The 23,182-nt window shown below is 37.9% G+C and overlaps 1 protein-coding gene across 3 annotated transcripts in view; it reads left to right on the top strand.

Moving 5' to 3' along the window:
- The window catches only part of pxna (paxillin a), a 60,531-nt gene that overhangs the window by 14,148 nt on the left and 23,201 nt on the right, over positions 1 to 23,182 (top strand). Inside the window, exons 2-3 of one of the 3 annotated variants that reach the window (XM_067439615.1) lie at positions 20,335 to 20,411; positions 21,915 to 22,120. Coding sequence is in view for 2 of the 3 variants with exons in the window: in XM_067439613.1 (XP_067295714.1) it covers positions 15,498 to 15,966; positions 21,915 to 22,120 (675 nt within the window). In the remaining variant the exon portion in view is untranslated. Of the gene's footprint in view, positions 1 to 15,445; positions 15,967 to 20,334; positions 20,412 to 21,914; positions 22,121 to 23,182 lie in introns of those variants that run through there. The other 2 variants (XM_067439613.1, XM_067439614.1) reach the window with 2 other exon arrangements.

Here is a 23,182-nt window from a genome sequence, read left to right as displayed (position 1 = left end):
TTCCAGTTACATTTAGGATCGATTTTAAAGTACTATTACTTGTTTATAAATCACTCAATGAGCTAGGACCCCTATACATCGCAGATATGCTGATTAAATACAAACCCAACAGATCACTCAGATCAGCAGGATCAAGTCAGTTAGAAATACCAAGAGTTCACTCAAAGCAAGGAGAGTCTGCTTTTAGCTATTATGCCAGCCGTAGTTGGAACCAGCTTCCTGAACAGATCAGATTTGCTCCAACAGTAGCCACATTCAAATCCAGACTCAAAACACATCTGTTCAGCTGTGCATTTACTGAATGAGCACTGTGCCACTGTACGTCCGACTGATCGCACCCTATCTTATCTCTTTATTCTTTTTATAATTATTTTAGTTTACCTTTGTTCTTATCTCTGGTTATTGTTTATTTTATATGTTCATTTGAGTTGAATATGACGAGTGAAAACTGGGTTTGATGGAAATAGTAAGTTTGACAATAAGGTTTGAGTATGTGTAAATCTGTGGAGGGTATGATGAGTGAGTAAGGGTTTTTAACAAGAAGGTTCCTGAGTAAAAATCAGGGAATAGTGATTAAAATGGATGTTATGAACGTGTTTGAGAAAGAAATGAATGAGAGGTGTTCTAATTAAGATGGTACATGTATGTAGGCTGTAAACTGAAGAATGTTTATTTTTATATCAGATCATTATTGTGGATCTGACCATTTTATTTTATTTTATCTTATTTTTTTTTATTTTTTTTTATTTTTTATTTTTTATTATTATTATTATTATTATTTTAATTACTATATCTTTACGACTGTTTTAACTATGCTTGTTTTTAATTCTTTATTCGTCCATATGGTATTCTTTTTTTTCTCATGCATTTGTTACCACTATTTTAATTAATTTCTATGTAAAGCACTTTGAATTGCCATTGGGTATGAAATGTGCTATACAAATAAACTTGCCTTGCCTTGCCTTGCCTTGCCTTGCCTTGATATTTCTGCCCCCCTCACTTCTGAAATGAAGGCTATGCCCCTGTTCATATGGATACATTTTACAATCTCTTTATGAATGTTTTGAAGCATCAGAGTTTTGGTGTGAATACACTTTCATTATAGGGACAGAAATATCTCAGATTTCATTAAAAATATCTTTATTTGTGCTTTGAAGATAAATACATTTCTTATGGATTTGGGACAACATGAGGGTGAATGACTAATGACAATGACAACATTTTTTGGGTGAACTATCCCTTAACAGTGTTCCTCTCACAAAGCTATTGTATGACCTCACTTTTATAATGCTTTTTTTTTGTACTTTTTGGCATGTGGCCATATAAATCTTATTATTAGCCCGATAAATCTGTTTTCATGGTCGTATGTGAATTGCTATCCTTTTAAAGTAGACTAACACTGATCTGTCTGGATGAGTTAAAATGACTGAAGTTCTCTTGGTGATTCTTAGTCACATTGCAAATGCTCTCGCAACAGTTCCTTTTCTGGGAAAGAGCGTTTGGTTGTGATGTGTAAACACAGATTGTTTGGTGAATGATGAAACACGCCAACCACACACGCACGCACACACACACACACACACACACACACACACACATACACACACACACACACACACACACACACAGGCTTTATGGTGAAATGTACATGCTCAGACTGATGTGTTTATTTGTATTATGGTGAGAAAAAAGCAAGAAAAAAAGGTGTCTATGAACACTGAATTAAATTTGGGATAGAAACTATTTTCACTCAGGAATTGCTAGTAAATAATTCACAAATATTTACAAAACTGCTAGCCTAGAAATCTAGACGCACCCTAGCGGCAGCAAATCTAATCTGCCCGCGAGTGTCGTCTAACAACTCTCAATACACTTCTGAGCTGTAAACGTCAAACTCTGGTCGGGCCAATCACGAGTCGGTGGGCGGGGCTTAACATAATGACGGCCGAGGTGCGCGTGTGTGTGCTTCTAGTTAACACAGAAGCTGGCAAACGGCGGTCTTTCGAATCAGCTTTGACCGCGACTCTGGAAGACTTGGAGTTAAGCTTTTCTCTGAGAAAAGAGAATTTTCTCATTCTTAAAAAGGGAAGATGTGAGAGTTTAATCTTTGAACTAGCTCTGGTTGGTTGTAGCGCTATCCAATTGCATGCACGCCGTGCAGAGGGAGTTTGAAAGACAACCATTTATCCCGCCTCTCAGATTGAGCTGTCAATGGTGAGTTTCCAGACCAAACATCTTGATGTGGGTCTGGCTTGTCAGGCTACAAAACCGCAGATAGGACATTGAAAAACATCCATTACACATTTATTTTCCTGTAGCTGAGTTTTTTCTGTTTTTAAACAGTAAGTAACTGACTCAGATCAACTTATCAAGAGTATCACCTTTTTGAACGGCAGATACAGTCACATCATAGACAACGCATAGGCCTCATGTTTCTCACGGCTGAATGCTTATCTTGTCTTTCTTGAGGATACCACATACTATGCGTCATGAATGATCTCCTTTTCATAGCTGATTCTGGGGTTTGTGGCATTTTGATTTTGTTAGATCTTAGTGCTGCATTTGACACTATATGTCACAACATATTGTTGGGCAGACTGCATAGGTGGATTGGTCTGTCAGGAACTATGTTGAACTGGTTTACATCTTACCTCCCGTTCCCCAATTTGTCTACTTGAGAACTAGTAGATCTCAGACTGCACCTCTGTGTCAAGGTGTCCCTCATGGCTCAGTTTTGGGTCCTGTTTTATTCAGTATCTATATGCTGCCTCTTGGACAGATTATTCAGAAGTATGGCTTGGGCTATGCGGACGACACCCAGATCTAGATTACCACTGATCTCACTTGTTCCTCTTTAACTCTCTCTGCCTGTTTGTTGGAAATTAAGGCATGGATCATGAAATGCAACTTTCTTAAGCTAAATTGTATTAATTTGCACCCCATCTAATATTAAATAGTGCAAGGATTTTAAACTTTCAGTAGACAATACACATATTGCCTTTAGTCCAGGGGTGTCATTTTTTTGATGCTCAACTGACTTTTAATTCTCATTTTAAAAACTTAACAAAGGTAGCTTTTTTCTATCTTCAGAACATTGTCCTCACGCCATCACATTACCCCCGTGCTCCAGCAACTGCACTGGCTCCCATCCAGTCACACATTGATTTTAAACTTCTGAGTTTAGCTTCTAAAGCAGTCCATGGGTTGGCTCCACTATCTGTGATCTGGTTAATCCATCTTTACCCTCTCGCTCTCCGCTCTGCTGGTTCTCTTCTCTCTCTGTCAGCCTCGGTGCAAATTAAAAACTGTGGGTGGGAGGACCTTTTCCTATAATGCACCCAGGTTATGGTGCTCAATACCTGCATGTCTTAGGAATGCTATGTCTTTGTGTTGTTTAAAAAACTTAATAAAACACATATTTAGCTTTAAATTTATAATTATAATTTGCTACTGATCTTTACTATATTTTCCAGTTTTTCTTATTTTGTCCTGTTTATGTTGTAGCGCTTGGAGCTTGAGAAAGGCTCATTACAAATAACATTTATTAAATTATTATTATTAATTATTTTTATGCTGGTGAAGTGTTGTCTCTGCAGCACTAGTAACTACAGGAATGACAAAAATCAAGCATGTTTTAAACAAATGTCTCACCTCCCCAACTCAAACATCACAAACACAGCTCCAACGGGTGCTTGTGAAGGCAGTAAAAGGTCCAACATATAAGGAATACGTTTAGCTGCATATGTGTCAAGAGTAAGCAACTGAGCAGGATAACACACTGTCTAGAGCTTATAACAAACCCATCGACATATCTGCTCCGAGCACATTTTTTTAACATGAAGCACCACTACTGTTTGAGGCTGTCTACACTGTACACAAAGTGAACCTTGTAAACGGGTACATTTGTATTTCTGAACCGGTGTATAATACATAATAAGTCTAAATACAGTTTGTTTTGGCTTGCACTTCTGTAACTGAAGCTGAAAGTATTTTCCCATGTAAGACGTCAGCCATTGTCCCACAATGACTAACTCACTCTGGGCCGTGTGGTCCGATTAAACAGACGAGCTATAGCTCGGATTGCTCAAGAAGTTAATGCTGGTTCTGACAGAAAGGTGTCAGAAAACAGTGCATCGCAGTTTTGCATAGCCGCAGACCAGTCAGGGTGCCCATACTGACCCCTATCCACCGCCAAAAACGACAATAGTGGGCATGTGAGCATCATAACTGGACCACACAGCAATGGAAGAAGGTGGCCTGGTCTGATGAATCACGTTTTCTTTTACATCACGTGGATGGCCAGGTGTGTGTGTGTCGCTTACCTGGGGAACACATGGCCCCAGGATTCACTATAGGAAGAATGCAAGCCAGTGGAGGCAGTGTGATGCTTTAGGCAATGTTCTGCTGGGAAACCTTGGGTCCTGCCGTCCATGTGACTGTTACTTTGACACGTACCACCTACCTAAGCATTGTTGCAGACCATGTTTACCCTTTCATGTAAACGGTGGCTTCCCTGGTGGCTGTGGCTCTTTCAGCAGGATAATGCTCCTGACACAAAGCACAAATGGTTCAGGAATGGTTTGAGGAGCACAGTAAGAGTTTGAGGTGTTGACTAGACCTCCAAATTCCCCAGATCTCAATCCAATCGAGCATCTGTTGGATGTGCTGAGCAAACAAGTCCGATCCATGGAGGCCCCACCGTGAAACTTACAGGACTTAAAGGATCTGCTGCTAACATCTTGGTGCCAGATACCACAGCACAGCTTCCTGGGTCTAGTGGAGTCTGTGCCTCGATGGGTCAAGAGGCTTATTTGGCAGCAAAAGGGGGACCAACACAATATTAGGAAGGTGGTGTGGTGGAAGGCCTGATCGGTGTGTGTGTATATTGTGTAAATGAGTGCCGTATGGTTTGTGTCAATAATGTGCAGAATGTAGTTGAAAATGCTTTAGTGAACAAATGTTTTTTCCAGTAGTTGTTTTTTCCAGCTGACTAAGTGACCACATTTCTGTCATGTTATTTAAATTGCTTAAAAAAAGAAAGGAAGATTTAATGTCTTTTTAAATGCATCTCATCATCCAAAGTAAAATTACAGCAACTGACATGTCGTAACCTAGTTAGATAAACGTTACATGCCCCTGACAAATCCTACTGTATGGAAAATCACTAGATGACTCCATGAACAGCTCCTATGCTCAGAAGTAACCTTGCATTTTCTCCATCTAACTTAAGTGATGCATTTGGCAGGACGTTCAGAGACGTCCTGCACGAGTCTAAACAGGCAGAAACATTTGAGGAATTCCCAGCACACCTTTCTGCCCATCAGATAGGGAGATGGAGGGATCGGGAGGGTGAAAGAGCTCATGGGAGAACGGCTGGATGCAGGAATGTTAAGTAGAGACTTGCACATTTATCTTGTGTTCCTCCTTTGTGTTATTTTGATTGAAAGTGCAATAACTCTCAGGTCAGGTGATGTCTGCATGTTTCTTGTCTTATCTGTTGGAAAAGGCCTTGAATCCAGGCGTATCGTGACCAGGTTAAGAAATGAATGTGCTTCACCACTTCTAAGTGTTTTCAGTTTTTCCCATGGATCCCGTAGGTTGCAGGCAGTTTTGATTGAGACGGAGTGAACACAATTGCACTTGTGTCCGATAAACCTGTAGATGGCAGCTGGAACAATTGCTACTTTGTGTACTTTGACTTTCCATCTAATGAGAACTTCACTATTTTAACTTCTTGTTTTTTTATGTTCCTGTTTTATATATATTTTATTTTTTAAATGTATTTTCATTTATATTTTTCATATTGGTTTCTTCAATTTTAAAATTAACTTTCCCTCTTTTATCTAATTTATTTATTTAATCTCTGCAGATTTTTTAATATATTTTTTTATGACTATATTTTTGCTTTTGGAAGTAAAATAGCCTGTGAATACCTTTCGACATTAACGAGTCAAAAACACAATCACAGGAGTCAGGAGCACCTTAGTCATATTTTTGAGATAAGTCTGAATAGCTGTTGTTGTCTGGCGGCGTTCAGGATGGATCATTTATGCTTCAGCTCGCAGTCAGGGTCCATCTGTGTGTCTTCACCTCCACCACATTATGACTCCACATGTGTGTCATCAGCTGCATTGCTTCATCATTGGCTTATGGTTAATTTCAAGATCTTTTGACCACGTGTTGTAGACTGAAGCAGATTCTTCTCATGAGAATGAGGAGGCTATCATTTTAAATTACATTTAACTTCTAATTCTCTGGTTATTACCGTGGTGGTCTGCTGGTATAAATAGACATTTTGATAATGATACTGGACTCTCACTCTCTCGGGTTGCAATCTCCACAATCTCTGTCTGCAGATTTGCTTATTTAAACTGTCGCTTAATATAAGTTGAGCAATACAATGTCATTTTGGTATAAATTGAGAAATCGTTGTCCCCAGTAGTCTAGAGGTATCGAGGGGACATAAGTTTAGCTAGAACAAATTCAAGTTACACAGAGAACAGAAGACTTAGTTTTGGGCACAATAAGTAAAATTTTACTGAAGATAATTAAACATATATTTACATATTTACGGTCTCACAAAGGGGAACAAAAAAAAGGTGAAATGGGAACAAGTGTTGCCAACAAAGAGAAATAAGAAAACCCCAAAAAGACCAACTAAGTCAAAGTAGGAAGACGCTTACTAGAAACAAAACACCAAAAATAAATCTACCTATACTGTAACTAAATGTAACCTGATGTTACTTGACGAAGTTAAGGTCTTCATGTTGCAGAAATGTGCAGGGCCCCTAACCTGTTCCCAATTCAAAAATAAATCAAACAACTAAAAAAAGTCCAAGGACCTTATAAAGGCAAAAGGAAAAGGAAAAAAAAAACACATTGAAAAACTTTACAACAAAGGCCACAGGCCAGCGCAAAGAAAAGAGGGGAAACCAGCCTCTCTGTGTCGCAGCCATCTTGGGTTTTTATAGTCAGTTTAAATGTACGTTCTTAAGCCAATTATGCCTAAAAAGCCGACAATGAATATGGTCATGTAAACGCGGTAACCTGTTTTCTTTTATCGGCGTAAGGTCATAAACAGCATAAGCATAAACCGGTCGGGACAGGGAGTTTTTTGCCTCTTACCTCGATTTCACGCTGCATGTAAACGCACTAACCTGCTTTCTGTCGGCTTACTGAAGTTCGCATGATGTGTGATCGGTGACAAAAACACAAATTTATAGCAGATTTAAACGCATCCAGACAGAGCGAGAAAACGTTTTGCATGAAATAAGGACATATATCACAAACGCAGACTCTTTTAAGACCCAGAACATTGTAAAGATGTGTTCTCTCTTCTGCAGCAGAAGTAGAAGAGGTTCAGTCAAAACGCTGCAACAGCACGAGGGATAATATGAGCCGTGAATCTCCCGCTGACACGGCGCACGCTTTATTTAACATCACAACTGACGTAACATTTGGAAAACTCTGAGTCAGATACAAACATTATTATTTTGACGTCACTACAAGGAAATAACCCGGTTTATTAATAAAGTCATGTAAACTCGGTTTTACTTGCGTTGTCAGTTTACTGGTTTGCATGTAAACGGGGAAAACGGATTATTTCAATAAGCTGATATTTTTTGAGTTATAAGCTTACTGGTGTGCATGTAAACCATAGACAGTAAAAGAAATGGACACCGTGATCCCATAGACTTCAACGGTGAATTGTGAAGTCATTTAGAAGCACTCATTTCCTGATGTCTGAGCGCACTGCACAGCCTCAGACTGAGCTTGACGACGTAGATGTGATGTGAGCCTCCTGTCTGACAGCTGTAAGTCTTCTAGAAGTTGTTGAAAGTGAAATCTGAATCACGTTGTTTAAATGTTTTTTCCCTATTCTTCTCCCCTGACTTTATCAGACTTTATGTCTCCACGTCCCCCGACTGTCTCATAGACAGTAAAAGATTGCCTACGAGCGTCTCCTCCTGTCTATACGGTAATTTCTCTTCTGTGCGACAGAGAGCCGCGTGGTTATGACTCAATCGTTAGCCTATTTTTACAAAAACATCTTCTACGGGGCGATAGTGTAAGATACAAGGTAATGGAGCCTTTTAGACATTTTCGTGTTTCTTTAGGAATAAACAATAGACAAATGGAGTCTTTAAACGCCTCAGATGTAAAGTTATTCACTGTCAAAGTGACTCAAAAATGAATGGGAGTCAATGGGATGCTAACAGCAGGTGATGGCTTGGTTAGCAATGGCCGCCCCTATGGGGGGTATGCTTTCTGAGTGCTAGATTACCCCCTTGATGTAAACGCACTATTTGATGATCTCACGTCGCCGTGTGTGATTGGCTAGTCACACAAGACTGACAGCGATTGGCTGGAGCAAGTACAAATGATGGAACCATTGGTGGGAATAGGCTCCTGCAAAAGAAAACAAGACACATACGCCTAAAGGGGCGTAACACTCTTCAATTCATTGATAATATAATTGAGTGCTATTTTATTTTATTTAACCTTTTAACTGTCACTGGCCCACCGGTGGGCCCATTTGCCACTGAATGTTTAAAACAATTATATCCTATATTTATTCTGACCTAATGTTGACAAACTATATATCATTCGAAAGCTTATGAACTCAAGATTCATCCTGTGAAAACGTTTTGAAATCGGACCTTGCGTTACCATGGAAACGGTGCTCTAAATTATTCTAGCGGGCTCCTCCCCAAGTGGCGTCATCATGTTTCATATTTATTTAACTATTTTATAATAAAAAACCTTTTCTTATCTTGACAAAACGCATATCGTCAGAAAAGGTCTGCGTCTCACGGTTCTATATCTGAAAACTGTTTTTAGATATTTGGACAAAATCATATTAATTTGACACAGGAAATTGCATTTAATAAAATCTATGGAATTTCAATGACACCCGGTGGCTATTTGTGGTACAACGCCTAAACAAAATCTCATGGGAATTTCAATCTTTGTGATATCAACTTCAAATTTGGAACACAAGTTGATTAGACATATGGCTTTGATTTGATAGTAATTTTAGAGTTCAAATTATTTGATAACCTCTAGTATAGTATAATTGATTTACAGTACATTTAAACTTCCATGACTTTTATACTTTACTTTTTTTGTGTAGTTTTCAAGTGATTTCACTTGAGCAATACTCTGCTGACTGTCTTCTTTAAAATGAGATCAAACTTATGGCTATATTCCAAAGCGTTCTTGAATTGCAACCATTTAAGTTTGAATAGTGAATTTTCATATATATTTTCAAAAAGGGGGACGGCAAATAACAGGTTAAATTGTTATTGTTTTTGTTGTTTTTCCATCTTATGTTAATCAATAAAATGCTATTAACTATATTTTAAAACGTTTGAAGCGTATGGATTACTGCTACTGACAACTGTTCCAGTAATCAATTAAAGGAATGTCTTATGTTAATCAATATAATACATCCTTTGTGAATAGAAGCATATTATATATTTTTTTTATATATAAAAGCTTGGACATTCTGCTAAATATCCGTTTTTATGTGAACTGTCACTTTGTCGCCTCTTTACTCTTGCTCTGTTGTGGGAAAACAGATTGTGTCATTTCCTTAATGCGTTTCATTCTTGCTGGGTAAGGGTTGACATCTGTGTCACATGTCAAGAACCGAATGCTTAAGAATTTGGGTTATTAATGCTTTAGTCCCTCGGATCTATCAGGTTTTACAGCGTGGGATGTATTTCATCGTCTCTCTGTGGCAGGTTTAGGACGAGAGGCTTCTTATTTTTAGTACAGAGTTCTTGGGTCTCCCTCCTTGGCTGGCCACCCTGGTGGTCTCAAATCTCTGAAGGTCAGAACTTAGGAAAGACATTGGAGTTGAGAACTCTATATTTCACTTTTCTAAATGAGTCTTCTTGTGGCCAAGATGCCAAGTGGCCAGATTTAGACACTTTATCTATTAGGTTTGATCTGTCTGTGTAGATTGAGTTTCCTGCAATTAAGGCTGGAGTTTGTTGGGAGTCATTTTAAAGACTTGTTTCTCAGCTCGAGTTTTATTGTGTCTTTATGTGTAGAAAGTGTTATCTGCACTTTCACTCGTTGACCAGATAGGGGCGTACAAGTATACATGTGAGAGCTGAGATGAATGGATTATGAAATGAACATTGATTTCGAGCCTTTAAGGCAAAGAGACAGCAAGTCTTGGCACCTTAGACTCGTATTTCCAGATTTGTTTATTCCATTTATATGACCGACATCTGAGTATTAGACCGCAAAGGATTAACTGGAATACAAATAGTGCATTGTAAAATGGTGTGTTATATGAAATTATCTCTATTTTGGCATCGGCTCTTTGCAAGTAGCAATAGTTGCTATTTACATTAAAGGGATAGTTCAGCCAAAAATGAAAACTAGCCCATGATTTACTCACCCTCAAGACATTCTAGGTGTTTATGACATTCTTCTTTCAGACTGATAAAATCTGAGTTAAAAAGTCCTGGCCAATCTAAGCTTTATAATAGCAGTGATTGTTATTCTGTTTTTGAAGTCTATAAAAATGCCTCTGTCCATCATATAACTGCTCCACACGGCTCTGGTGATTAATAAAGGCCTTCTGAAGCGAATCGATGCGTTTGTGTATGAAAAATATTAATAGTTAAAACTTTATAAAGTTAAGTTCTGCCTGATCGCCTTCTGTATTCAACTAATGGAAAATGTGTTGAAAGTGCCTCTGCAGTTCAAAATGCTTACGCTCGTCAGACGCATAGATTCGCTTCAGAAGGCCTTTATTAACCCCCGGAGCTGCGTGGAGCAGTTATATGACGGACAGATGCATTTTTATAGACTTCAAAAACACTGCCATTATAAGGCTTGGATTGGCCAGGACTTTTTTAATATAACTCATATTTTATTAGTCTGAAAAAAAGAATGTCATATACACCTAGAATAACTTGAGGGTGAGTAAATCAAGGGCTAATTTTCATTTTTGGTTGAACTATCCCTATAAAGTAAATAGCAACTAGATTCTATTTACACTATAATGTAAAAATAGCAGTAGGCCCGAGTTTGATTTGACACTGATTTGTGTCAAATCAAACTCGGGCTGATTTGCGTCAATTTCCTGCCCCAAAATTTTGTAATTTTGTCTGGCCCAGATATCAGTGGGTGGATTTAGTATAAATAGCCCTTTGTCAACAAGCAGCAATCCCCGTGTCACTCAATTGGCCACGCTCTTCATTATTTAGAACTTTTAAGCCTTAAAGTCGGCATGAAATGGAAGCTGAGATCGTCCTTTTCTACTTATTGTGATGGCATAAAAGTGGCTAAAACGGGTGGATTGTGACATTCCTAAAATTCAAGGGTGGGGATGTGGGCGGATAATCAACTTCTTGCGGGCAGGTAGTAGCGCGGATATGTGCAATTTTTCCATGTCTAAATTACCATTACACATACGCGAGAACGATATGCCATTTGACCCATCATGTCACCATCACTACGACAGTACGACTTTTGCCTCTTCGTAGCCCAGTTGGAGAGTGTTGAAGTAAAAGTAAAGTTGGTGAGTGGAATTAGTATATAACATTTTTGACAACGAGCCTTTTAAAGGCACGTCCAGCCTGTTTCATTAGCGAATTCATCACGCTGTTGTGATGTTGAGAGAGGTGCAAGATAAAAAATAAAGCATTTTAATTGGAATGATTTTAGAGGGTGTGATTCATTGCGGACACGGATCAGGTAACATGCCAAATATTAACGGGTCTGGGCGAGTGTGGATTTAATTTTTATATTTTCATGGGTCGGATTTGGTGCTGAACTTTGCGGGTACGGGCAGGGGCGGGTCTCCAAAAATGGACCCTTTTGTGGCGTATATTCGAGTGAAACGGCCTCTGAAATTGGAAAAAAATAATGATTTCGTCCTTTGGGAATTAATTCGAAGTTTGGTGTTGCTAACAAAATGGAGGCAGATTTGAATGCCAGTTTGTGCTCAGTTGTGCAGGATTATTCTCCACCAGACTCACCGCCGTAACCTCACATGCAGCATTTTTTTATTGAGGAGCCTGATGATGAGAACGAGGACGAGCAGCTACATTTTCTGTAAGAAATCACCCCCTATTTATACGAACCTCTGCCGGAGAGGGACCAAGATGAGGCAGCTGATGTCTGAGCGGCGGCGCAGAAACGAGACGGAGAGCCATAGCACATGACCAGGAGAGAGGAGGAGTGCTTTCCAGGGGGGAGGGGAGGTTAATGTATTTAAGTAAAGATTATATAATTTTAAAAAATTAATGAAGTGCACAGATAAATAATTTATACTAAAAAAAAAACTACAATATTACATATGAAAAATACGATCTGTAAAATTTGATTTCATGCCGCTTTAATATAATTTAAACTTCCATGTTGGATTCAAGAGAGATGCTGGAAGGCTGCCTCTCGGTTAAACAAGAGCTGCTTACTGTTTATAGATGTTTTGGCCAGAGCAGGTTGTGTCAGCTAAAGTTATGTTTGCTTGCCAGTATATTTCCAGTGTAGCTAGCTGAAATATATGAATGATAGGAAATCACTTTATAGTGTTTATGGCATTTATATTTAAAGGATTAGTTCCCATCAAAATGAACATTTTACTCAGCCCCATCTCATTCATACGGAAGCCCTGAACGGCCATGGATAATAATTTTTTTTTCTGTCTTATGTCGTGACCACGAGTTAATTATCTTGTGATCTCAAGATAACAAAAGTTGTTTTCTCGTGATAACGACATAATTTTCTCGTGATCTCGAGATAACAAAAGTTGTTTTCTCGTGATCACGAGTTTCATTCTGAAATACTGCACAGCACCCAGAGTCTACGGTTGCTGTAGCAACGAACACAACTTTCACGGGCATCTGATCAATGGATAATAAACCGTGCCATCTTTCAGCAAAATCTTTGCTTCACTTAATACACATTTTATTTGTGTAATTAACATGTTTAAATGATCAAAAGAGAAGGATCCTTCAGAAGGATGGCAGATTATTCTGTTCTATTCTAAAAATCGTTTAGTTTCGATTCAGCCCATTTTATTTTCCTCATTCGTTTGAAATAACATTACATAATTTGTTTGTTATTAGTATCCTTCCTTCTAGCCTTTATTCCATTAAAAAGCGGTGCAGTAGCCTACTCCATATTTCTAAAAACAAACAAACGTTTAATCCAGTTAATACAGTCTCGTACAAAATACAATCGTTTTAATTGCACATTATCACTGATTTAAATTAGGCTGCAATGCATCTTTACATGGGCTATACATCACATCTAGGCGATACATTGAGTGACACAATCTGGCAAACTAACGGTTATTTAGGCTGCTGATTAAAATGGCATTTTAATGCACAAAAAGGTGCAAATAGAATAGTGAAATCAAAATGAGTTTAACAGTAAGTTTAGTAACGCACCAAACGCTATTATAGCAAACTAATCACATTAGACCATTCAGTTATATTAATTGCCTAATGCACACAGTACTGCACAAATTATAGTGATCACGAAAGGTCTTCAACGCGTTCAATCTGGACCAGTACAACACATGGTGGATAGGCTATACCGCACCCCATCAGTTAATTGGTTCTATACTGCCACCTCGTGGCGCAGTTGTGTAACTTAGAAAATATGAACTCGTGATCACGACATAACACAGAAAAAAAATATTATCAATGGCCGTTCAGGGCTTCCGTACATTCAAGTTGTTCATGTCTTTCTTTCTTCAGTCGAAAATAAATTAAGTTTTGTGAGGAAAACTTTCCCCAGATTTTTCTCCACATTATAGGCTTCTAGTCCTATTCGGACAGCAATTATTTATCTTCAAAATTCACTGTTTATATCCTTTTTGACCCCTGCAGAGCCCCGTACAGTTGCGCTTCGCTGTAATTTGGATGCTTTTTAAAGAGCTAGACTTTTATTACTGAAATGTTGGCGAGTATTGACAAGAGCAATATATTTCATCACAGCTCAAAAAAATAACAAGAAGAAAAGCACGTAAACATTTGAAATGGGCCGTTATTACGGCAGTAATTATATATGTTAAAATAACCAAGCAGCATTATGTTTACTTCATGTAAATAAGACATGTAAAAAAGACTGTATTAACTTATTTCTGCTCATTTCCATGTGGAATAAAATGACATCCTTTATTTTGAGATTAAATACAAGACTGAAAAGATTTTAATGTGTACTATAATGTGTGTCTAAACAGATTTAAATAAATAATAATTAAAAAATATTGAGTTCTCAATTTTAATTGATTCTCATTTTACGAACATAGTAATTTATACAGTATATACATGCAAATATTTCTTAAATCTATACATGCATGTTTGTGATTTATATAAACATAATAATGATACACAGTACACACACTTATATATTATGTGTAAACAAACATTTATTTTGGATGTGATTAATCACCTTACATTTTCCCCCAACACCAAATCAAATGTATAAAAAAAGTTGCACGTCTCAAAACAGTGTTGAGAAACTCTCTGAAAGCGTGAACATTTACTGAAATGAGATCTCTTTTGCCACTAATTGCACTTCAGTGGTTTAAAGTCGCAGATTTTAATCTGCCGTGCTTAAACACATGCTAACGATAAGCCTTCATGACCGTGCAGCACAGCAATGTCACCTGAGCGAAACCATGACAGAGACTATAGGTCAAAATCTCTACTCGACAAATTCGGTATATCGCCTACCCCTAATGTACAACTTTTTTTAATTTAATTCATGCATCCTTGTAATCTTTAATAAATATCCCTTCCCTTGCCTCTTGCAGCGACATCTCTTCTCTGATGACGAGGGCGGGGCAACCTGTCACTTATTTGTCCAATCAATTCCCCATGGACTAAATCAAGTCATTTGTTCATATTCCAGAAACCGTTTCACTCAGACGAATATTACAATAGGAAATAAAGACTTGCACAACTTCTGTTTCATGTGGACTTTAATTATGCATTGAGAAGGGAGTAGGATTCTATCTACGGGGGGACAGTTCGACCAGATTGACTTGATTTGTGCGCTCATAACTGATTTTGAGTGGACTGTCCCCCGTTTGAAGCTGAGCAGAGATCGTCCGACGAGTTGTCAGAGATAAACGATGTGTAAATAAGTGGCATCCTGTGCAGGCTTTCAGAGGAATGAAGGTTCTGTGCTCGTTCTTGCAGGGTTTTCTAGGGATTTTCAGAATAACTTTCTTTCCAGATAACGTCTGGGAATTTTTAGCCTGTAATATGTTTTTGTAGACCCTAAAACGTGGTCATATATGGGTGTGTGTAGCGTCTATAGCTTATGTAAGCAAATCCCCTTGAGAGTAACCGTTATCTAGCGAACTGCCGGCTGTATACATAATCGAGCCCTGTGGAATGTTTTGAATGCTTTGGAATGGGAACGACCCTTCCTTTCCTCATCCCACTCTTGAGTCCAGACTTTTCCGGATCCTGTGCCCGATTCCTTTCGGGCGCGGTTCCTTTTTTTGTTCCCTGATGGATGAAGAAACTGCATCAGCATTTGCTGTTGAGGAGTTTGAAAAGGTTTTATTGGAATTCGAAATGAGGGATTTCACACCAGAAGCGGGACAGTCCCAAGACACTGAGTTGCCTGAGACCGATACATCAACTTCGGCAGAGAAGACCTCACCAGATTTAACCGTACCCGTTTCGTCTACTGTGGCAGATGTCATTGAAGATGGGTTAGAAAAGGAGACCAATTCTGATTTAGCTGCTCAGTCTGTTTCAGTTTCAACTTTAAAGAGGGATTCAGTCGCTCCATCATTAACATCCGCTCCTGACCCACAAACAGCTCTGGTGGAGGCGTCAGAGAGACACACAGCTCTGGAAATTGTAGGAGCACATGGTGGAGAGGCTTTGTCAGGTTCTGTTGTTCAATCGACCAGCATGTCTGATTCAGACGGGACGTACATGATCCCAGATCCAGACTGGGTGACAGAGAAAGGTAGGATTGGTGCTAATTGTCTTGACGCTGTGCAGTTTTGTTTTTATACCAGCTTATGCTTGCAGATCAATCGGTTTGATGTGTAAGTTTTTGCTCTTCTGCGATTAAAATGGGCACAAGCACCTTACTATTCAGATTGATTGTTTAAATGATTATATGTCCTGAGGTTTCTTTTAGCCTTCACATCAACCAAGTTTAGCATTAGGAATGCACCAGTCTTATCAGCCATCAATCATGTTTTGTTTGAAACATCTGAAACAATGACGAAAAAACATAACTGCTATAGGAATTGTCCCATTTGATTGTAAAAAAAAAATCGGCAAGTTGGTCATGAAAAGTCTGGATCAGTGAACCTGATTTTGGAGTTTCAATGTTTAATGGATAAATGCAGTTATACTCAATGTTTGGGGTAACGCATTAGAAGTAACTTGAGTTATGTAATCAGATTACTTTTGCAAGTAACTAGTAAAGTAACGCAAGTTATTTTTTCACATTTATCTGATTGACAGCTCTCTTCTCCCCATGTTGAGAAAAATCGAGTGCGAACGATCTAGGACGCATTTAATCTAGACTTAATGTGAGCATTTACTCATCTCACTTGCACAATAAAGATTCAGTACTCCTCAAATTAATAAAATCAGTCAAATGCAAAATCAGAATGCAATCACTATGCAAACCTCCAAAAATTAAATATTAAATAAAACAAGTATTTTTATGCATTTAATCTACCTTTATTGACCAATATTTTGCTGCTAACTTTCGATGATTCAGTTTAACCAAAAGCAAAAATTACTTTAGTGTTTCTGTTTTTATTGAAGTAAGCGTTTTTCAATTATCCAGAACAGCAGCACAGCTGAAATGTTTGTTTTAGCTGCGACCTTTATTGTACATTCGTGAATTAGCATTTTTATCTTAGCCTGAGGTTTATTATTTAGATTTTGGTATGAAGAGGTCTTTACATTTGCACAAAAATAAAACGTTTTTGTTATAAAAAGTAACGCAAAAGTAACGTAATGCATTACATTTCTTAAAAAGAAACTAAGTAACTCTATTAGTTACTTTTTAAGGGAGTAACGCAATATTTTAATGGATTATCTTTCAAAGTTACTTTCCCCAACACTGGTTATACATATTTTTTTTTGTTAACTTCTATGTATATTTTATAACTTTTTTTGTTAATTATATACATCAGTGCATGTGCCAGAAACGTGTGTGTAACCGTACACAGAAGTCACGGTTTGGTACATACTTGGGGTTGCATCGACTAGTCGACCTTCATGCTCTGCTATGACGCTTTAAACTTGACGTCGACTAGTCGCTGGCCTATAGAGGGCGCTACAGGATAAGCTATTTCCTGACACGCAGGCTCTGTTTTGAACAGTTAAAAATGACAAATAAATGCATACTCCGCGAGCTCTCCACAAGACATGTTTGATTACCATCTGGATGCTCAAAATTGATCGGGAGAATGCACGCTTATTGTACACGTAAGTTAATCATCGTGCTAAACTGTGTGCTGCATTGCAACACACACACATAGCCTAATCACGCGGAGATCGCGTGACTTTCATGACATAAATGTCGACTTTAAAACCCCTAGTACATACCTCGGTTTAAGTCATGGTTTGAAGTTTTGTACAACAGGACAAAGCAACAAATCCCCATTGCTTGGTTCAAATAGTTCAAATACTAACAGCATTAAGTCCCCCTGAGGTATTTACAGGACAGTACAGCTTTCTTTAGTGTATTAAGGGTACATAACACACATAATTTCTACCAATCTCATGTTAATCGTAAGGACCTATAGAGCATCCTTCATTTCTCTGAAGAGTCTTTAGTTTTATTATATTCATAAAAGACAGATATTCACCGATTGGTACAGTGGGCGGAGCTAAAGAATCTCGAGCACACACACTCGCTGGATAACTTTTGATTCACTATACTTTCGATTTGTTTACATTTGTATGCCCTTATGTGCGGATTGCCAACAAAACACAGACATTTGATGCAGTTTCACTCACCGCCTCTGGTTTCCACTCATGACCGGGAACAAATAAACACACTGTTGCTGCTCCAGGAAAAACCAACTGCATCCACTGTCCCCTTAACGCTGGGTTTTTTGTGAAGCTGAACAAGGTGATCTTTTCCTCACAACAAGAAACACACTTCTTAAAGGGATACTTAGCCACTTTTCATATTAAACTATGTTATTCCCTTAACTTAAACGAGTTGACACACACCTCTCTCGTCTCAGTGCGTGCTCTTAATCTCTCTGACGTGTGGTGACGATCTGATAGCATTTAGCTTAGTCCACTAAGCCCAGTTCATTCACTATGGTACCAAACAGAGATCAAGTTAGAAGCGACCAAACACCTCCATCTTTTCCCTATTTAAATACAGTTACATGAATAGTTGAAAGATCAAGTATGGTGACACAAAATAAAACGTGGCGCTTTTCTAAGCGGATTAGAAAGGAGAACTATAATGTATGGCGGAATAGCACTTCTGAGAGTACTTCGACTTGGCACAGTAAAAAGTCCCGGCTAAAACATCCTCCCTCACATCTCCCTATTGACAGAAATGAGAGAGGGAGGGGGAGATGTGAGGGAGGATTTAGTTTAGTTAAATTTCCGCTTAGAAAAGCGCCACGTTTTATTTTACTTGATCTTTCAACTATTCGTGTAACTGTATTTAAATAGGGACAACATAGTTGTCATTAACATAGTTTAATATGAAAAAGTATCCCTTTAAGTGATGCTGTCGATTTTGTGGTCTAAAACAAAATGACAACGCTGCCGACGGCTACCGTAGCCCAAACAAAGCTCGTTGTTCACGCACTTGCTCTGGTTGATGTGCACACGGATATCCGGGAGAACATACAAGAAGGAATTCCCTTCATGATGTTATACAGGCCCATACTAAAAAAACGTTCCGAAATCCCGAAGGAGAGTATTTGGCACGGAAATACTCCATCATACGTTTAACTCATTTTTTTGTTTTAATTTTGTCCATGTTTTAGAATGAGAATCCAACTCTTTTACAGTGTAAAGAAGTCTGTATGAAATGGCATTAGACCTCTCCCTTCAAGCACTAACTAAGCAGTACACAGAATGTCATCTTTTTTTCTTTTTTTTTTAATAGGACTGATTTGTTCACAATCTGCAACAAAACTGAAAAGCATCTTTTGTGTTTTAAAAGTACAGAATAATAGAATAATGAAAAAAAAAACTTTAATCCCACTAATCTTTTTTTCTGCTTGGCTCCTATGATTTGCGCGTCTGGATGATGTCGTCTGATATGTGTTAGCATGAGTGATTCCTGATCGCTTAAAATAAAAAAAATTGTTGATTTTTTTTTTTTTTTTTTTTGCGTTTTTCTTTTCCGTGAAGTTAGTACAGCATGTCTCAACTAATCGTATAGCTCTTGGATGCATCTGAACTCTTGTTTTAGTAGAGTGTTAGACATTTACTCTAGTTATGTTTCAGTCACTAGTAATTGCTATTTTAGTGCTATCACATTCAGATTTTTATTGGCAATTTATAAGAATTTTTGGGTTAAAAAGACTGTTACAGTGTTTTTTTGGTCAGATTATTTGATATTAGGCTGAAGAGATGCTTGCTTTCAACATGTTGGAGAGTGATTTCTGTTATCCATGTAATAGATGTAGATAAAGAAGCAGCAGAGAGAGATAGATGGGTTAATGTTTCCTTCACCACTCCCTCATCAGGCCGAGTGCTGAACAAACAGTCGAGATTCGTTCAGAGACAAGTCTCAAAGACTTCCTGCTTGCTTCGATGCTATATTTACATTTATTTAGCAAATGACATTATTGTGATCTTAAAGTATTATTGACTGAATATTGAGTTGATTTGAGAAAGTTCATCTGTTTGTCTAATGTTAGCAGTGTATTTCTCTCACTTGTCAAGATTAGTGACCTGTTGGAGACTTGGAGATTATATACTGCAACCTTTTTAGTATCTGGTATGTGGAGGGGAAGTTAAAGTTAGCACCTGCCGAAAAACAGCCCGCCCTCCACGGGGACGGCTCCACAGTCACTGCTACTAAACGCAGCACAGTTTACGATACTTGTTCTGTCTTGAAGTACGTTTTCCTTCTGTTTCTTCTCTCTCTCTGTCTCTCTCTGTCTCTCTCTGTCTCTCTCTGTCTCTCTCTGTCTCTCTCTCGCTCTCTCTCGCTCTCTCTCGCTCTCTCTCGCTCTCTCTCGCTCTCTCTCGCTCTCTCTCGCTCTCTCTCGCTCTCTCTCGCTCTCTCTCGCTCTCTCTCTCTCTCTCTCTCTCTCTCTCTCTCTCTCTCATATTCATATTCCATTCTTATCCTATCTGTTTTTTTTCCCACTCCTTGTCGTAGCTCCTCCTGTCTGAGATAAAGTGCGAAGGTAAAGACACACAGATCAGCAGGGCGTTACTGTCTGTCCCTCTCACAGTGTAAGTAACCGGCTTCACTCTGTTGCAGTTGTTTGCCTTTAGTTGGTTGTTTCTTGGGAAATTGTCTTTTTGGGATTGTCTTTCATGTGTTTGTGGTTTTTGGAATCTGCTGTTATTGTTGGTTGATATTGTGTGATTTAACAGTGTGTTATTTGTTTGTTAACTAAAAAAAAAAGTATATTGAGCTTAAGTTTGATGTTTTGTTGCACTCGTGGTTTATCTATGGTACTAGATAAACCTAATTCCTAATATCTAGAAGTCTACAGCGGACATGAGCGGCTTTGAGAAACATCAAAACTAAATCGCTCCACTCATTCGATCAATTCAAATCACAAACACTGACAAATGATGATTCATTTAACATTCACTCCATTCCCATTTGTCTGAAATAAAATAATTTTATTTATAGTTTACATTTATGCATGCATTAATTGCTCTGAATTTAGTATAGTTTCTCTGAATAATTATATATATGTATATAAATATATGCTCATCATTTATCTCATTATATATATATATATATATATATATATATATATATATATATATATATATATATATGAAATAAATGATGAGCATATACAATTATTTAGCTATTCTGCAAAAAACCTTCCATGCATATTCTATATTTATTTATTTTTATACCGATAGATTTCCATTATTTAGAAATGTTTTAACACTGCATTTTAACATGCGTTTTAACATGGCTTACAGCTCAGCTCACCGGGTTTATTCTGACAAACAAATTGTGATGATATGCTGCTTTAAGTGTCGATAAACTCGAGCTGTCATACTGCAGTGTGTCCTCAATCACTTCCTGTGTAGACATAACCGACTTGATAGAATGGATGGGGATGCAAACTGGGATCCAAAGGTTTCTTATCACACTTGCTATATAAAGGTGTTTTAAACCAGAGATGTTTATATTCTCTTAAGAGCATGTTTAACAGCATTACTGAGTTGTGTTGAAGTGCTTTCTGTTCTGTTCCTGATGCTTATGGCTTTTGAATATTGATTTGTGTGTTCATGAAGAGGTGTGTCCATTTATGCACATGCATTTTGCGCTTTACTTCCTGCTGAATCTATCCCTGTAGGCATGCAGTTTTAGAGCAGTCTTTACATGTGAGGTTGTCACTCTCACCACACCCCGTATGAGTGAAGCCTGCCGTGATTTCACCATCCCGGTCATGTGATTCATAATAAACGCTCCAGGATCCAATCCAGCCGAGAGCCGTGTTTTGAACAGGCTTGACAAAGTCACGTTGAAACAGGGTTATTCAACAACAGCCTGTTTGATCTCGAATAGATCATGCGCAGGGAATGTGAATCGGAAGCAAATGTCTGAACTCTTGAGGTTATGGAATTGATCAGACTTGCAAATCCATAGCTTCAGATTTTTAGATTACTTTATGTATTTGACACCACTTTTGTCCAAAGTTTTATCAGTGCATGTTCTCTGAAAATGAAGCCAATCTGTTTTTTTATTGTTTTGTTTTTTTACAGATGCTCTTCTTGCGGATTTGGAGTCCACAACCTCCCTGATTTCCAAACAAGCTGTTTTTCTGTCAGAAGAAACACCATATTCCTACCCCACAGGAAGTGACTCTTATCAGGACGTGTCCTCCCCACCTCGCGTAACTTCCCCTCCTGCTGAAACACTGAATGGATCTTGGGTAGAAAAGCCAGAATCAAAGCACTCATCAACCCAGGTAAAAATGCACCATTACTTCCTGAAGGGTTTCTTTTTTCCCACAGGGTTTTTGTTGGCATTTTATATGAGTCTACTCAGTTATCCTTTAACCTTACAACAAATACCAGATGCCGTCCTGTTCCGCTTTCTGCCTGTCGTGCCCTTGAGCAAAGCACTTCAGTTGTGCCATTAAGTAGGTACAACATATTCAGGGTTTCTTTAATGGCACCATATTCTACATATTTCTATAATTTTTGTAAAATTTGTCTTACTAGAGATTTTACTTTAAGTTTACTTCAAGTTTATTCTTTAATGACCATTTTCCAACCTCTCAATGATCCTGAGAATTAATCAGACTGTTTATGCTACTGTGCCTTTAAGACAGTAATGAATATACATTGATATAACTGATGCACCAAAATTATTATTTTTTTCCAAAACATTGAAACTAAACTTCAGTTCTAAAAAACTTCTAAAATAGTTTCTGAAATAATCTATGAATTTATCAGATTTATTTAATAACTCTCAAATAAAAACTTGAGTTTTACACACACACACACACACACAAAAAAAAAAATATATATAGTGACATAAGGCCAGTTGCTATATCAGATAATAACAGAATTACATTTCTACTCCAATTTGTTATTGGAAATTTTAAAAGTTATTTAAATGTTTATATTTCATGACAGATTTTTATGACAGATTAGAACACATTATATAATAAAGACAATAGGTTAAGTAAAAAGATAATAAATGTTATATGCTGCATTTTACAGGTTACATCACTTGCCCCCTGTGGCACCGCCCTCACTGCTGTTAATTTTTTTATAGTAATAAAAATAATTGAGTTCAGTTACTAAACAGACACTATAATTAAAAACTGAACGTGTCTGCTTAATACAGCGTGAGCTGAATGAGTTTGAACTGATCAGCTTTTCATTTATCACGAGAGTGAAGAGCTGATTGACAAGACGACGGAAGGTTTGGTTTCAAAGTGAAATGTAAAGGTGCCTATTTGAAGGAGTTTGTCATTGTAATGTTTAGTTGCGTTTTTCATTAAGAATAATAGGCTAATGGA

This window comes from Pseudorasbora parva, chromosome 3 (genome assembly GCF_024679245.1).
Source record: "Pseudorasbora parva isolate DD20220531a chromosome 3, ASM2467924v1, whole genome shotgun sequence".
NCBI lineage: Eukaryota > Metazoa > Chordata > Actinopteri > Cypriniformes > Gobionidae > Pseudorasbora > Pseudorasbora parva.
Note: the sequence above shows the minus strand (reverse complement) of the source record. Positions and strands in the feature narration are given on the sequence as shown.